The sequence below is a fragment of the Pomacea canaliculata genome, linkage group LG6 (genome assembly GCF_003073045.1).
Source record: "Pomacea canaliculata isolate SZHN2017 linkage group LG6, ASM307304v1, whole genome shotgun sequence".
Taxonomy (NCBI): Eukaryota; Metazoa; Mollusca; class Gastropoda; order Architaenioglossa; family Ampullariidae; genus Pomacea; species Pomacea canaliculata.
Window position 1 is genome coordinate 7,611,379 of NC_037595.1, and position 17,452 is coordinate 7,628,830.

Below are 17,452 nucleotides of genomic sequence, written 5' to 3' on the forward strand. Positions count from 1 at the left end.
TAAAACATTTCCTTTATAAATTATTTACATTACAGTTTATTCTTCATGCATCCTCTCCACGTGCTCAACGCAACACTTGAAGTAAGTTTTCTTCTCATTGTTTACCCACCTTGTGGAATTTTCCAGTGATTTCTAGGGTAGCTCCGGGGTACTATTGTCTGCCGTTTGCTCAAACTTTCCTTTCAGGATGCAAAACACAACAAGTGGGATCGATGTGGAGTGCGCGCGAACTAAGACGCACTGCGCATGACAAAGATGGCCGCCTCCAAAATAGATACAAATTTATAAAAAACAACTCACCCAACTTTGAAGATGGTTACAGGGGCATCAAGCGAGCACGCACATCGAGAGAGAATACAAGAAGTTGTGAGTCACCGACTGCAACAATGGCCAACGCCCCAGTCGGGAGGAATGTAGTCGGGAGGCGGAGACACAATCACAAACACGTTTTCAAGGTCCGCACTCTGATACGTCATTCTTGCCTGGCTTCAACTTTTGACGTAAATACAAGAGCGTGACGTCTATATATGGCGTGGATTGCGTGACGTCAAAATAATTTGGATACAAGGAGGCAGACCCATGGCGGGCTTGAGTTGTGCTCAATATTTTCTGGGAAAAATTCTATCGAGATTCTGGGGTCAAAGTCGTCTGCACGTGGACAGGGAGGTGACAGGATCGTGCGTGGGTCAGTGTGCATGAATACAGCGTGAGGTAGTCGTGAATACTACTACTACTAATAAAATAAATGCAAAATTTGTCAAGCTAGATGATAGATGATGATGTCAAGAAGACAGCGAGGCATGTAGAAGCGAAAACCAGCGACAGAAGCAGAGGAGAGAGTGAAAAAAAAAATAAACCAAAGAGAAGAGGGAGACATGGAGAAAAATAGCGAGAAAGAGAAGGAAAAAAAAAAACCCCGAGCGATTTATGAATAATTGTACGTTTTCAGTTCCCTCCCTTGACCTGAGGGCTGTATGGATGCAGCAGCTGACAGGATGCCGAGCGCCATTGATAGTCAGGGCATGGAGAGGTATCCACTGAGCATGCGTGAGTATTACCGTGTGGCTGATATGTAAACACAGTATAAACTATTTTCAGTCTGATAGGATTTTTAATTAGAACATGCATCCTATTCTCCTAATAGTGTGGAAAAATAAGATCGTTCAAATCTTGATAGGTGATTAGTTCAAAAAATTATAAATAATTATACAACACATAAAATTTTGTATAATGAACCAGAAGGTCAGCTTTTGAAACATTTATGAAAGAGAGGCTGAGGGATAGAGTGCCAGGCTGAATATTAATTGTAATTACACACTCGCATCAACAGGACTGACGCACACCATCGCCGTAACAAGGGGCGCGGAGTGCTGGCGGAACCCTCCTCCTCTCTCCACACGCTCCCCACGAGTTGTATCCCCTGTCCGCTAGCCGGCGCGGGACTTGCTGGTAGTCAGGGGGCGCTGGTTGTGGGGAGGGCCTGGTGTGGGCCCCGCGTACCGCGTGCGGCGACGGCTGCGTTACGGTTGTTGCGTCTACGCACGACGCCCGCCGAGGCCTTGCAGCAGCGTGTGAGCGCAGCGCCACCAGCCCAGTGGCTGCGAGACAGAGACTTGCCACAAGGCGCAGAGTCGCCTCCCCGTGTTTACGACACTGTCGACTGTGACCAAGTGTTGGTTGTGTATGTGGGGAGGGGGACACACAAGCAGCGGTACTCACAAAGCATTCGTATCTACCGAAGCCCTGCTCTCACCAAAATTTTGAAAAAAAATTTTTTTTTCGGTTTTCCTGGACCAGCTTCTCATCGCAGCTTTGCTTTCTTACCATGCCGCCAGCAACAACGACGACGACTTAGTTCACGGCGGAGGAGTGTGAAGTCGGGTCAGTACGGAGTATGTAGCCTCTCGCACCATGACTCTCAAGGTAGCCAAGTGTTCCTGGACTGGGTCACTGGAACTTACAGGTAGCAGCAGCACTTTCGTCCGGCGTCGCGCCGCGTCAGTGACCAGCAGGTAACGGTCCTCCGCTACAGGTGTGTGTGTGAGTGAGACAGCGTGCGTGTGCGTTGTGTGTGTGTGCGGCGGTATCTCAACATCGTGCTGCAAGACAAGGACACGGTCAAACTTGAATTGTTTTCCTTCCGACATTGAATGTGAGAAGTGTTATTGTGTTGTTGTTGTTGTGGCCAATTCATCGCGGCGACGGACGACTGTGGAAGCTGTGGTGCGAGTTTCGGCCGATACCTTTGGCGCTGGCTTCTCGTTCTTGGCGTAAACATCGCCAGGCAGTGCTCCGAGTGCGGCAAGCGCAAGCCTGTGTTTGGATAGACGCTGTGGGTAAGGGAGGTGGCAGCTGAAGCCTGGTACGAGGCTGAAGGGTGAAGGAAGAACAAGCCCCGCTCGTCCGATCCTCCGACAGACACACAAGCAGCAGATCTCCTGAGCTGTGAGAGAACGCGAGACGGTGCCAAGGTGTCGAGTTACCCGCTTGGCTGGCATCCTCCTCCTCTCGTCCTGAAACTGCCGCGGTCCTGTGTGAGTGCAAGAGGAGGCTGGACCGTTGTGCCGCACGACAGGTGACTGGCGAGTAGGGGAGGCAAGTGGCCCGTCGTGTCTTTCACGCTCGTGGGCGACTCGGAGATGGAGGGCAAGGAGCAGGAGGCGGAGAGCCAGGATACGGACGTCGGAAAAACCGGTGGAGACCCGGTGCCGCTACCCCCGGGTGGAGTATCTCCACCTTTCTCGTCCGGGCCTGAAAAGATGGTGAAGGACAGTAAAGCGACACCTGCAGGACGGCCGCTGTCTATCCGTATTAAGGAGGAACCTAACGACGACATAAAGGTAAGATCATCATCGTTGTCGTCATTATCATCACCGTCTTGACACATGTTTCCAGATGAATGTATTCTTGCATATTCACATATTCTTGTTTGTGCTGATGCTTGTCATTGCCCCATCGTTATCATCAACATCATCGGGCTTGAGATCAATACTCTCGTTAGTCGCGTCAGATGAAAATGTGTTCTCTCCCTTCGCCAAGTTTTCATACGACTGTACGGACATCTTCTGCCCCGTCCCAAGCTTTCATTTCATCGCTGCTGTCATCACTAACTCCAATGTCTTTGCCCCAAAACCTCTCTGTGGTATTTTGTCGTCTGCCTTGTATGTCTCTAACCCCTCCCCTACATTTCTGAGTTTGCTAACCCTCTTTATAACAAAGAGTCGACGAGATCCTGATCGTGGACCTTCACTTGCTGGCCAGCTACTCCAGATAGGATGGTTTTGTCAGTGTAGCTTCAAACTTGTAAAAAGAAAATAGCACAGACTAGTCAAACCTGTAACAGCTTTGAGACAAAAGGCCCCATAATCGTAGCCACCATGTCGTCGCCCTCGTCGTCTAAATGTCTGTTTGTTCTTGAGAGTGTCGTCATCTTTCTCATTGACACGGCGATGTGATATACTGTTTCCTTATGTCCTTAGTCCCTCCTCCAACCACTCCCCACTTCCCACCGTCCCTCCATCCTGATATTCTGACTCCGCAAAGGGCCGACAACTCACCGGAAATGATAATGCCGACCCTATTGAGTTCGGGTTGTGGACTTACGTGACCCCGTGTCCTTCTCGGTGACCTCCCAAACAGGAACAAATCCCTAACTCCACTCCCGCATTTAATTATTTCCTTCAAAATTATTCTTTAGTTATCCTCTATTTTGATGAAACTAAATCCTGAGTCAAAAATATCATTTCTGCTCGGAATTCACTTTTTTCGGTATGAACATCTGACTGATTCTGCAAACAATAATTTGGAAGTCAAGTAGTAACTGATTACTCATTGCTGTTTGTGTGCAGACGACAACCTAACTGTCGCTTATCCTCAGTAGTTGTAGTTGTATCAATATTACAAACATTTTGTCTTTCCTGAGGATCCAATATTTTATTCCATATCACGCTAATTACAGTTTTATTTTGTTAACATTCGTTTAATATTTATGGCGGCTACGTTCGGACTCAGCTTGTCTGTGGTTTTCCAGACAACAGAGTAGCTGTGTCATTTCTCTCCTCTCACCATCTGTCTATCCGTTTTCTTTCTTTCTCTCTAGATGTTCATTTTTTTGTCCGTATGTCCACTATCTACTCCCTCCTTCCAAAAAAACATTCGGTTAAACCGCACAAACACAGAAATAAGCGCGTACATACACAAAAAGAGGGAGAAACAAAAATAAATCTGCCACCAGAATTCAAAATATCAAATCCAAACATAACTGGGATGAAAGAGGGATGCAGATGATGCTATACAGCAGCTTACCTCCAGATTCCTCCTCATATTTACGAGACGAAAGCGAGAGAAAACCCAGTTTTCAGACAGAGATGAAACAATCACACCCTGTCCGAAGGACGAAAATGATCAATTATATTTTTAAAAAAGAAGAAAAAGAAGCGGAGAAAAAGAAATGCGAGGAGATGCAGAAGATTGGATGATACGTTTACATCCCTTGGCAAGCTTGTTTTCCTTATGCGATACAAGGTGGCATGGAGCTTATTGATAACCCCTCGTGTCTCCTCCAGTCTCCTCCAGCCAGCAAAGGGTTAACACATCGGATGCTGAGCAACATTTCTACAGACCGCCGAGCGAAGTACGAGTCGATCTAAGCTTTCTTTGATTGGACGAGTGAGTGAGGAAGAGAGAGAGGGAGGGAGAAAGAGGATGTGAGAAGTAAGGCGGAGGAAGGGGGAGGAGGAGGGAGAAAATGAAGGAAGGAGCGTGAATAAATATGGCAGCAGAGGCTTAACACGAGGGCATCGCTCTTATAAGAATAAAAGTCCTAATTGTCCCGGCCAGAGAAGAGCTTTGTGTGGATGGAAGGCGTGGAGTCGGGTTGTGGGGGGAGAGGGAGGGAGCAGAGTGGCGGGAGGGAGGGAGGAAGGAAGGAGCGTTCACTGCACGCAATCGTCGTTTCCCAATCAAGGGAAATGCGTGTTGCGGTTGTTGCGCGTGCTACACGATGTAACTGCCCATCAAGCTAATTTGCGGTGACCGCCCACCGATCTCACCTCCAACACCCGACGACAGGTTGGTGGCGAGTTGAGTGGGGTGGGGTGGGGTAGATGAAGGGAAGACGTAGTTTGCAGATCGTTTCTGTCATCAGCTTGACCAGACCGCGGCAACAGATCCTCCTTGTTCCTCCCGCAGGTGTGGGACGCCCTCTGTCTCAAGGTTTTCAGAGATAAGTAAAAATCTGCTGCCCACATTCAGCCCACATTTGGCCCACATTGGGTCTCCTTGCTGCCCCTACACTCATCGCCTTGCAGCTTGACATCCAGTCACCCTCCAGACTACCTACGATCGTCTTGCAGTCGTCCGCTGTTCACTTCGTGTTGCTGCAGGTCGCACAAGTCGAACCTTGCAAACCACAGCCTGTCCTGTCCGGGCCCTTCGTGACGAGACAATGGGTTTTGTTTGCATTTCAAAGGTTCGAGACAAGGCGGCAGCGTCAGGCTAGTCCTCCCCCTACCCCACCCTCAACCCTTCTTCTCCTCCCTTTTCTTCTTCTCCCCCTACTCCCATCCTTCTCCTCTTTCCTTGGTCTTGGCGTCTTCCTCCGCCTTTGACGGAATTGTTGTTCTCATGCAAAATGTTTGGACTCTCACGACATTATCTTCATACCTGTCCTCTTAATCACTTCCTCTTCTCTCTTAAATGTTTTCTTTTTTTTAAAGATAGGCTTCAGCTATCTTCTTACTCTAAACCTCACCTATCTTCTTACCTTTGCCCATTTCAGGCGTGGCCTTTGGCGATAATTCCAGACGGCTGTGTGTTTAGTCTGTGGTTACTTTTCTGAAGGTTCGACGTCTTAAGACCGACAACTCCTCCATAGTTTCGTCCTCCCTCCCCTATCCTTCTCCCACCCGTACCCGGCACCGTTACCTGTCCCTCTTGGGGAACCACGGAGAACCCTGCTTCCTGCCCAGTATTTTCTTCGCCAGCGCATCCCTGGAGAAGTGGGAGGCGATTGCGCGCTGTGTTAGGAGAGGAGAGGCTGTTATTTGAGACGAACAAAACCCGGCCTTCAAGAGATGCTGTGGCACCGGTGAACTGCCAGTGGGGCTAGTGTGTGGAGAGGGAGGGAGAGGAGGAGGAGAGTAGGTACGTGAGGGGAGGAAGGTAGTGGAGATAACGGAAGGTAGAAAGTGAGAGCGCCGTAACTACGCTGTGTTCCTGTACGGGAGGCTGATACCTGAAACCAACGGGACTCGGCTTCAGCAGTGATAGAGAAAAGGGGGAGGATGGAGAGATGGGAGGAGGTCGGGAGGTGTGTGTGTGTGGGGTGGGGAGGTGTGGGTGTATGGGGGGTAATCCAGAAGATGTGAATTTGGAGTGACTGAGCTGGCGATGGGGGTGGGTTGGGTGGGTGCGAAACTGGTTTCTGGTTGCCCTCGAGTCACGTAAACAGTGTTGGATGCCAAGACGTGTGTGCGTGCGACTGTGTGTGTGTGTGGAGCTCTGTATATGTGCGTGCGTGCGCAATTTAGAAAAAAGGCTTTAAGAACAAGGCAGGTAAGGCAATATAGAAGCCTGTACCAGGAAATATCCGTAGACAGCAGGCCGGGGCAGGATATGTGCCTGCTGGAGGGTCTGGATAAGCTAAGCGCAGGTAACTCACTCACGCACGCACGCACTCACGCACGGTAACGTACACCTTCCTCATTCTCTCATCTCCTCCCTCCTCTCTCTCACCAGGTGATGCCTTGACTTCATTATCTCTGTTTCTTGTTCCTTCTTTTCTGCGCGATCTTTCATTTTTCCTCGGGATCTTACCGTCCAGTGGCCTGCTGTTGTTTATCCATTCCTCTCATCTTCTCATCATTACAGCTCGCGATCTCATGCTTACAGGCCCAGGCAAGATGGCCAAATAGCGAGATTGCACTTGATATTACCATCGTCGTTTGCTTTTTCATTCTCTGGACTGGTGTCTGGAATGCCAGGACTGTTTCTCTTCCCAGAGTGACGACAGTCCAAGTTTTGAAAGTTGTCGGGATTCTTTGTCTTGTCTTGTCCCTCCTTCTCTCCACATGGTTAGTTGTGTTACTGCATCTTTTCTCTTTTTTTGTACTCATTTATGCAGAAAATGTCAGCACAATGAAAGCATTTAATATAATACCCACGTCTCAAAGCAGTTTTCTAGCCTTGTATGAGAGAGTGAGGGAGGTACCCCTGCGGGCGGCTGGGTGGGTGTGAGGATGTTCCAGGTGATGAGCAAGAAGCTCTCTCAGCGATGATTCTCAAACAGCAGCACTTTAAAAAAAAGCAGGTTTTAGCTCGCAGGTTACGCCACGCTGTTGGCGCTTTTTAGGAGCCGGAAGTCTCGAGAAGGTTTGGCTTTTCCACCTCCGAGACTGGCATCCGCTTACTCTCCGCCGCAGCAGTCGCTGACTCGCGCGCAGTAACCTTTTACCTCCGATCGTCAAGCGACTTGCGGTTGAGGTCAGACATAACACGACTGTTTGTCCGCTCGAGGGAGGGGGTGGACATTGTGGAAATGGAGAAAATAAAACTTTGTGGACGATAACTATTTGTGACGGTTATGTCGGATGTGCACGCTGGTAAACCCCGAGACACATTAGTACCCAACGCGATGACGTAAGGTTTCTATTTATAGTACAGGATGATTGTAAAAGGTTAGAGATGCCACGTTGCAAGCAATAACAAAAATTTTGGGTAACTGACGAGGAGCACCTTTCAGGTAGCTGTTGACGTCAGGAGTATGGGATCCCGTAGAAACACATCAGACTGACCCCTGAGTTCGATCCTGACCATTCAGCGCCACTTTCTTCTTTTTTGCTGCTTCTGTTGTTGAGTACCAAAGCCAGTCTCAAATAGGAGGCTACTAAAAACTGATAAACTTTTTAAAAAAAAAATAAGATTTTGTTTTAAATTTGTCTCCCATATCTCCAGGAGACAAGACCAGACTCCGTGGGTCTGTGGGTCGGTTTGATGGGTGCAATAAGACTAAAGTAGTGCATGAGGGATCGGAACCTGGAGCCCCAGGGTACGTTACGACGTAAATACTCTTAATCCTCCTATGTCACGCTTCGGACACGTGGCTTGCGTGACAGACTGATCCAGAGTCACTAGGCGCCAACTGCAGCTGGACAAAAGACGTAAAACTGCAGCTGTGTACTACTACGTCGTCGGCCACGTATTTACGGGAGACATCCCACGGAATGATCGCGACATTCACGTCGTGCTCTACTCAACCAGTGATTGAATATCGTCGTTCATCGCCTTGCGTACTCACGGGAGGCTGTGACAAAAACGACTAATTACTACGTCGTGGGGTCGAGACGCCTGACCTACAAAGTCAGTCAATCGCCGGCAACGTTTTTGTCTACACGCCAGCTCTGTAAATGTTATGGAAAGCCAGGGCGACAGGAGAGATGGAGTGAGTTCAGAATTCACGCCATTGATCTGGCATCACGACGGGAACCCCAGTCAGTGCAGCTGCCAGGCTATTTTTAGCTCTTGCTTATCTGCTGACAGCTTCGCTCTTGGAGCAGATGACTGCGCGGCGTCTGACTTAACCCTTTAGGCGCCGTCTGCGTTAACTTGCTGATTGCGCCACACCTCCAGGGCACGGACATCGATGAAGCGTATTGACGACCGCCGTGCGATGAAGGGCGACAGGATGGGGAGGAGAAAGAAACTTCTGAGACTGGAGTTTTGCAAGAATTTCTTTCAAAACAGTGTAGTTAGCCGACTGTGGGTTTTCTTTCTTGTCTTTCTTGATTCTTTGCTTGGTTTTCTTTTACTTCTTTTGGAACTTTCTCGTTTCTTTGTTTTTATTTCTTTCCTTTTTTCTTCCAAGCAACTTTCTGTCTTTATTTCTAGTTTCTTTATTGTTTGCTTAGCTTCTTTATTTACTTTGCTCGTACTTTCATTCTTTGCTCCCTTCGTTTTTTCCCAGTTCACACTCTCGCACACCCACGCACGCGATGCTTTCACAGAATGGAGGAGGCTCTGACGGTGAGGAGCTTCAGCGGAACATTGAGTAGGGGGGATGCGGTGCTTGTGACAACAAACAAACACAACAGAGTTATGTCTAAATATTACGATGTGCTTCATTGTTTTTACCAAACAAAAGGTGACAACAAACACCTTCATGACGTCACGTCCGGCGAGTGCCATGTCAGGGGACGCCTCGCGCGGAAGTGGCGTGAGATCCCGCGAGTAGATTGACGGTTCAGTGCAACCCGAAACTTTTCAAACCAGAGACTGTGCGAGCCCTTAGTCTCCCCCACGACGCCCCCGAACCCCCCCCCCCCCCCACACACATCGACACCCACTCTAACTGTCCCATTCATCCTCATCCTTTTTATTTTTTTCTTGCGGACGGCTCCGTTTCTGAAATGGTACCTAAACCGACTAGGCTCCCCCACTCCCCCGTATCCCCCCGTCTGACGACTTCTCCCCCTCCTTCCTCCTCCTCCTCCACAGCTCAAGGTTGAAGGCGACATTGGAGTAAATTCGAGTCTGACTGGCTTTACCGTCTGCCTGCCTCGCACTGAGTTTGGCAAGGCCGGGATAGGGATCAGTGGGCGGGTGGGGACGGGTGGGGTGGGGTGTTCAAGACGGCGTGTGCTGACGTCATGCGCCGCGGAAAGGAAAAACCTTACGAGACGTTTAAATAAAACCTTTGAAGTAGTTGACATCAATACCGTGAACACCGACATCGATCTGTGCACGCTACACGTGCTCGCTCAGACATACGTGCGTGTGTATGTGTGTACGTGTGTATGTGTGTGTGTATGTGTGTGCGTATTCTAGGTTGTGGAGTTGCTGCTGGAGGAGCATGTATGTGTGTGACGACTTTCCGCAAGACTGACTGTGGAAACAGTTTGATCAGCATCTTGCCTGCAATATTCCTCCCTCTCCCTCTCTGTGCATCACGTTGCTGTGTTGCTAATGTAATAGCCGCTGATGCTCTAAATGTCAGCTCCGGGTGGACCCGTCCCGGTGGGCAACAGTCGACATTCATGTTGAAATCTTTGCCGTTGCTGGCCTGTGGAGGGGCAGATCAACGAGGTGCTTAGACCAACCAACCTTTCAAAACTAGTTTTAAGTTACGACCACAGCTGGACTGGACTTTACTGTCCCCATCTCTTCTGTTTGTTGATAAACATCCGCCATTGTGAAACTAAATGTCTAATGAGTCATTAGTGTTTAAATGTCCCAACAGTCGACTAAAACCCACTGAAAACTCCAAATGTCCAGTCATCGTCATCTTTGTCCCAGTGGTTAGTAATTAATTAAGACCCACCGTTAGAAAAGATACTAGTTTCGCCGGGGTTTTTTTTCTACCTTGGTAATTAACTATAGGGCATTGACAGGATTTGATTTATTTATATATTTATTTATTAGGTACATGCGTCAGCTGAACTTTAACCCTGACCCTCCTTTCCCCGATATGATAGCTGTGTCTGCTGTACACCTGTACATATATACATATATATACACCCTGGGGGCGACCTGTGACCTCACCTTGCTTTTGATTTCCTTTAGCCTCGGTTTGTTTCAACGAAACAATTCTTTGCTTTTTCTGGTTCTCATTGTGTCTCCACATGTGAGTGCGCGAGGTCACGTGATAGAGAGAGAGAAGTATATTCGGCATTTATTTGTAGTGAAGATGACTAATAAAGATGCTCGGTTGTGACTTGAAGGCCTTTTAGACTCGTCCACAGGATGTTACACCGGTAGCAGGTTATAGCAGCACTAAACCTACAGGGAGTGTAAACTTTGTGTCTGTAAGTGTGGCTGCATCGTGTAAACTATTCTTGTCTTTCCTTCTCCTCCCATTTCTCCTTCTCCTCTTCTCTCTCCCTGGCGTGGCCGTACTAACAAACTTATGGAACTATTCACACACAGACACACCGCTCACTTTTTTCTTTTGCTTACAATAGTTCCATTATTGTAAATAACGACTATCTACATTTTTTTGGAAAAATAAAATGTCGGCTGTATCTATGTTCCATGTTTCACTCCCGACTGCCGTGCATGTTTTCACACAACATACAAAGCGTTACCTAGCGACACTTGCAGCAAGCAACAGTCACGAGGGACAAGAGTTGCACTCAATCACAAGTGACTGTGCAAAACTCTGGTGGCTGCTGTAAGACTGATGCACACCATCGTCGCACCTCATCGATTGTCGACCTCTTTCCTCAAAAAGATAAAACACTCAGCGCATCCGAGGAGTTGCAGCTCCTCCATGCAGAAAGCGAGGGATGACAGCTGGTGTCATCATTTCCCAATCTGTCACGCCTCGGGTGCAAGAACGTACAACGCTTTCTCTCTTTCTTTCTCTCTCTCCTCCTACTCTGTCTGAAGAATCTGTTCCAGAAATGCAGAGGCGGTGTTGTCAAACGATTTTTCAATGCGACAAGCGGCTTCTCGTCTCCCTGGACGTCCTCACAAAGGTGACAACTTGGAGACTCCTTGGTCTGAGTTGGCGACTGTAACACTTCTACCTTTAGTCTCGTCCCTAACCAGCTGTTATAGGTGTTACAGGTGTTACTGCAAAACATGTCAGCCTACAGATTTAAAAACTATTTTCTGTAGATACTTTATCGGCATTTTCGTCACATTCGCTTACATCGGCATCCTGCGCGCGGTGTCGTAATTCACGAAGATAAGGTTTGTTTCTAGGTTCTCGCCACGTCTCCAGCCCCTTTCCCATCCTTCCCTCCTCTAATCATACATTTCCCTTCGAAATTTCCTCCAATGTGGACCAATATTCCACTGACGTTGGTCCGGGTGGAGGTGGGCTGGCCTTGTCGGTTAGACCAGACGGGGTAGGTAGCCTGTATTCAGAGCGCAAGATCTAAAAAGAAGGAATGACGCCCACTTCCGATGGAGTCTAGACATAGAACGTACTGCACTCACTCCACCCCCTCCCACTCTACCTTTCCCCACCCCCACCCCACCCTGTCCCCCTCCCCCATGTTAGGCAAAGTGGGAGGGGTGGGTGAGGGGATGAGCGACGAGGACAAAACATTGATGAAAACTCTCGACCGACGGAATCATCGAACGCCGTTTGCAAAAAAAAAAAAAAAAAAAAATCCACTTGTTTTCTCGCTTCACTCTTTCATCCTAGCACGCACGCACGCGCTTTCTCTCTCTCTCTCACACACACACACAGACGAACGCGCATGCATGCAGCACTTTGCAGGTTTATTTCGCAAGAACTTACTTAGCGAGGGTTTTTAGGAGAGGGCACTGAAGTGCACTGCGGGTACCCATGTCTGTCACAACCACCACGACAACCCCTACCACATCCCACCCCACTCCAACAACACACTCAACGCTCGCTGCCTTACCTATGTCGTACAGTCACCAACCACACACCCCACCCCACCCTAACCCAACCTTTCGTCATCGAGCCCCACCCCTTCCCGTCAGGCAGCAGTCGTGTGCAACAATCCCTGAAAAATTACGGGTATTGTGAAATACCAGTGGCAACTTCCACTTACTATGTACTCCGATATACCTACCTACCACGACTTTACCCGCCACCCCGGAATAAACTCTCTCTCTCAGCATGTATGTGTGTGCGTTTGTGTGCGTGCCTTGCTGCGTGCGTGCTGGTGCTGTCTGCTGCTGGCTGTGTATTTCCAAATATTCCTGGGCTCGTGTTACAGCTGGCAAGGTCACGTGAGATTTATTATGCACAGTGTGCAACAAGACAGCTCCGTCTTGCCCAGCGCAGCTTCTCGGGTGTCGCGGTTCGATTCTAACCTCAAGAACACACACTGAGGTCGTGCAGTCCTGGCGCCGGCAGGGTAATGAACAGTGAGATGGTGCGTGTGTGTGTGAGTGCGTGTGTGTGAGTAATGTGTGCGTGTGTATGTGTGTGAGTCAGCATTCGTGCAGGGTTCACCGTCTGACTTTTTGTTTGTTACTAATCGCGCATTGCACTTGCGTGACCCGGGTATTCGGAGAAGACTGAATAGATGACAAAAAGAAAGTTAACTCCTAAAGACGGAATGAGAGAGAGAGAGGGAAGTCAGACCAGCAGAAGAAATATTAGTAAAGTTTAAAAAAAAATACTTCAGTCACATTTTCTTCACATCACATCGCATCCTCCTCCTCCTCATCATCATCTTCATCTTCCTGTTATCGTGCATCATATTGCCCTTCTCGTCGTTTCGTGTCACACCTCGTTTACTCGTCATACTATCCTCGTCACATTACATTCTTATTTCACTTCACATCTTCCTGTCCTCGTTCTTCTACTCACATCACACTGTCCTCTTCACATCGCCCTGTCCTCATCTGTTACATTGTTTTCTTTCCTCGTCTTCTCCGATAAAGAAATGTGACTGGTAGAAGAAATCCAGTTACGAACGTTTGACGAAACTTACACTTCCCTTCTTTAGTTTTAATGAAATAATTTACAGTAGTTTTTTTTTCTTTTACCTGGTTCTCTGCTTCCACGCGCAATTTCTTCTTCTATTACTGCTACTGTCGTCGGAGACAATGAGACGAGAAAGGAAATTAGAGGACAAGCAATCAACACATTTAGTTTTGTCGAGAATTTCAAGAGATGGTGTGAAAGAGAGAAGAAATCAGGGGCAAAAATAGCTTGGAAAACCCAGACTGTAAATAGATACTTTGACACGTGTTTCCCCCTCCACACACTCACACTAACACACACTCACACACACACACAGACACACACACTCACACACACAGACACACACACTCACAGACTGTACTAGTGGCTAATGAGACAATGGGAGGCAAGTGGTGGAGGAGGAAGTAGGCGGGTATGTGCCAGTGAGTGTGTGAATGCGGATGTGAATATATATGTAAGAGGCTGCACCCTTCTTCTCCTTCTCTTTTCTAAATACAGAGTTGTGACTATAATTCGCAATTTATTTAAGGAATATAAAAATACTGAGATAAGAGGAGAATGGAGAGTGGGAAGATTGGCTTTGTGAATGATTGAACAATTTCCTCCTGACTGGGAAAAAAAATTAGAATCATTATGTTGATTGATTTCTTGGCAGTAAACAAACCAATCAGTATGCTTGTTTGCTTGTGTTACCAGGATTTAACTTAAGAAATTCGTTGAAATATGGGAAAGGCTGTTTATTTGTATAATTATAAAGGAACAAACAGGACGTTCTTGCTTCTTCTTCTCGACGACATTGCAGACCAAAAGTCTCATCCCACCCCTACCCCTAGCCTGGCACCCGTTCACACCCACCACCTCCTCCAGAGTCAAGAGCCTTTACTGTGTCAGATGTCACGTGACCCCTGTACACGACCCCTTCTTGCACCGTGGACTCCTCGTCATGTACTTTGGGAATCGAACCATCCTCATCATTGTTTGCTACCTTGCAGACATCTCGGAGTTAAAAGTCGATTTTCTGATTTAGTGCAGAGTGTCATGTTATTTTTGTAAGACGTATTATCTGTGTTTGAAGTACAGCCTCCGTCAACAAACATGTAATCAATGTGTTGTGTCGGGATATACAGGCAACATGCGTGATTAATGCGTGTTGTTTTTATTCTTTTTGTGGTGGGGAGGGGCATTTATGGTAAGATTTTATAGAATATATTGTCCTTTGAAAGTGGAAAGCACGAATCAATGGCTATACGAGTCTGCCATAACTGTCTGCAGGGGCTGGATCCACTTTCTTGCAGGCTGAGCTATTGATTCCCTTCCATCCACACCAAGAATTTCCAAATTTTTTTTTTAATAAACACAAAAATAAGATTTATGATTTGAAGGGAAAGGAGAGAAATGTGCAGTGAAAGGTAATTAAAGGGAAGAAAATTTAATTGATGAATTTCATAAAGGGGAGTTAAATGATCAAAGCACAATATATCCGATGGAGGTCTATGTTTCGGAGAAATCATTTTCCGTTGATCTAGCCAATCAAGAGCCGTGGTTGTAACCTTTTGAGATGTTATCAGGTTGAGATGTCAGCCAATACGATCTTTGATATGTCAGGATGTGTGACCTTTATGATGTCGACAGATGAGTGCGTTGGTATGTGAGCAGGTGTGACCTTTGCGATGATAGCAGATGAAACCTTTAAGATGCACGCAGGTGAAATCGTTCAGATGTTAGCAAATGCGGCCTTTGAGCTGTTAGGAGGTGTGACTTTTGACATGCCAACAGATGACAGCTTGGAGATGTTAGCAGATGTGACCATCGCGATGATAACACTTGGTGTCATAGTTCAGATTTTACCACCTGCGTCCTTTGAGAAACCGTAAGATGTTGATATTTTTTGCGTGGTCGTATTCTGATAAATTAATTAATTAAAAAAATAAAAGAAACATAAATGTTATTTATTTTAAACTCAGTATTAATAAACCAAAAATATTCAGGGACCTCGAGGATGCTATGGTGCCCTGCACATGGCCAACGATTCCAGGCAAGTCTTCTCGAAGGCAACCATCATGTGGAACAATGTAATCCTAAATTACTCAGACTTCAATGGAGAGGCAACTGCATCAACAATTCCTAATACCGGGTTGTGGTGTCTTGTTCGAGATGTTTTAACTTTGAACACATCCCACAGTCCGACTTTGTCAGGAGAAAATGTTTGGTAAGTCTTTCATGGACGGCAGTCGTACATTTGTACAGCCATAGGACCGGACATGACTTTCAGCGGTACTTCACATAGCCTAATGAGAAAAAACCCCCAATAATAATAATAATAAATAAAACTTTCTAAAGCAATAATCTTGCTGGCTACAGTAAGGTCCTGACATATAGATTAAGACAATGTTAGAAATAAAAGAAGAAAAAAAAAGTGATTATCCGAGCACCTTTGTAAAATTGTCGCAGACGAGAAAATGTCATCATACGGCAACTGAATAAGTTTGAAAAACATTTGTTGTTATGGGCAGGGCATCGTGAAATACTGCGTATATTCTCTAGTCTTTCCCAATTCACAACTCTTCTGATTGGCTGCAGTTTTCAAGTTGTCGACAAGAGAAGGAAGAGAGAGGACCTCGTGACCATGTCAGCGAAAGCGCCGGGTATTTGAGAAGGGTAAACAGGGCTTTCTCAAGTGTCCCTTCTCTACGGTTTCCCCAAGTCCTGGGCATAATTTGTTTAAATAGCAGCAGGTAGCGCAATTAAATCGTCCCGCCAAGGTAGACAACCAAGCCCTGGCTTCTCACATTTCGTCCACGAAGGGGAGAGAACTATTGATGTGCGACCCGTTGGCTTCACCGGGAGGGCAAAACATCAGACGCAGAAAATCTTTCCACAATCCTTGAAAGAAGGATTTTTTTTTTTTTTTTTACTTAAAAGTTTGAAAAGACAGAAGCGGCTAAGGAGGTTTAAAAGTTCATTTATGGGTCAACTATGTTAGAGTGGTACACCGTAGATATACAAACATACACAAAGGTGCAATGTTCACCTGCTACAGGTAGTCACAGAGGGAGACTGTTAGTTGTGTGAAGCGCTCGGCAGGTGAGACCACGTTCGTTGTCCGGTCGATGGGGCTTCGCCCAAACAAATTCTTTTAACGATTCGAAAGGTGAAAAGTTTGTCGGAACAAGGATTGGGTGTATGTTCAACAAGTGACGTCAGTTCCGGGTGCAAGTGCTGCTGAATGAGTTATCCCGTTATTGAGAGTAGAAATGCTTACATACATCAAGGCCGTACATACATCAGATGGCGCATCATGTCTGTAAGAGACCTTCCAGAAGCTTCACTAAAGAAAGATATACAGAGAGAGAGATGAACAATCTTTTTTAACCCTAATTTCTTTCTTTCCCTCCCCTCATTATTAAAACGGAAAGAAAGAAAGATGTGAGTGCTCACCAGAAGCGAACTAAAGGGTTTTTGTCCCCAGGGGACCGAACACGTGACTGGTTACCATCAGTTAATTTGCGGAAGATTGATTACAGGAGATATCAAAGGACTAAACCTACAATTAAATATAAACTCTAGAGACTCAGTTAAAATAATCAAAATATTGAGGAGTATAAACTATTTATAAGCATTAACACTAACGGACTAACAAATAATATTTCATTCATTCTTTTTGATATGCAGTCGGTGGGTTCAAAATGTGAACAGAATTCACCATAGGTTGAGAAAAGGAGGAAAGCTGGATACATCCCTAGCAACCGTAATCTGAAGTAAAGTCAGCAGTCCACTGAAAGAATAGAAACTAGAAACTGTCGTAAACACACTCAAGAAGAACAATAGTAAGCGGAGATACATATAGGTCTATTAGACCTGCGGCATGATTACATTCATGGATGGGCGTCTGTGTGTCTGCACACATCACTTGCGTATGTACGTACAAATGTGTGAATGTAGTTAAAGATATATAGGTACATGTTCTGTATGCATGAAGCATGCACTTGTGTTTTTGCACATGCTGGCCGACACAGCCCTGTCCACTAATTTCTCCACAGTTAC

General features: G+C 46.7%; 1 protein-coding gene across 1 annotated transcript in view; it reads left to right on the forward strand.

The window, feature by feature from the left end:
• Nucleotides 1–305: 305 nt before the first annotated feature.
• The window catches only part of LOC112565738 (sine oculis-binding protein homolog), a 93,735-nt gene continuing 76,588 nt past the window's right edge, over nucleotides 306–17,452 (forward strand). Inside the window, 2 exon segments of the mRNA XM_025241427.1 lie at nucleotides 306–1,047; nucleotides 1,331–2,840. Coding sequence (XP_025097212.1) covers nucleotides 2,640–2,840 — 201 coding nt within the window. The 5' untranslated portion in view covers nucleotides 306–1,047; nucleotides 1,331–2,639.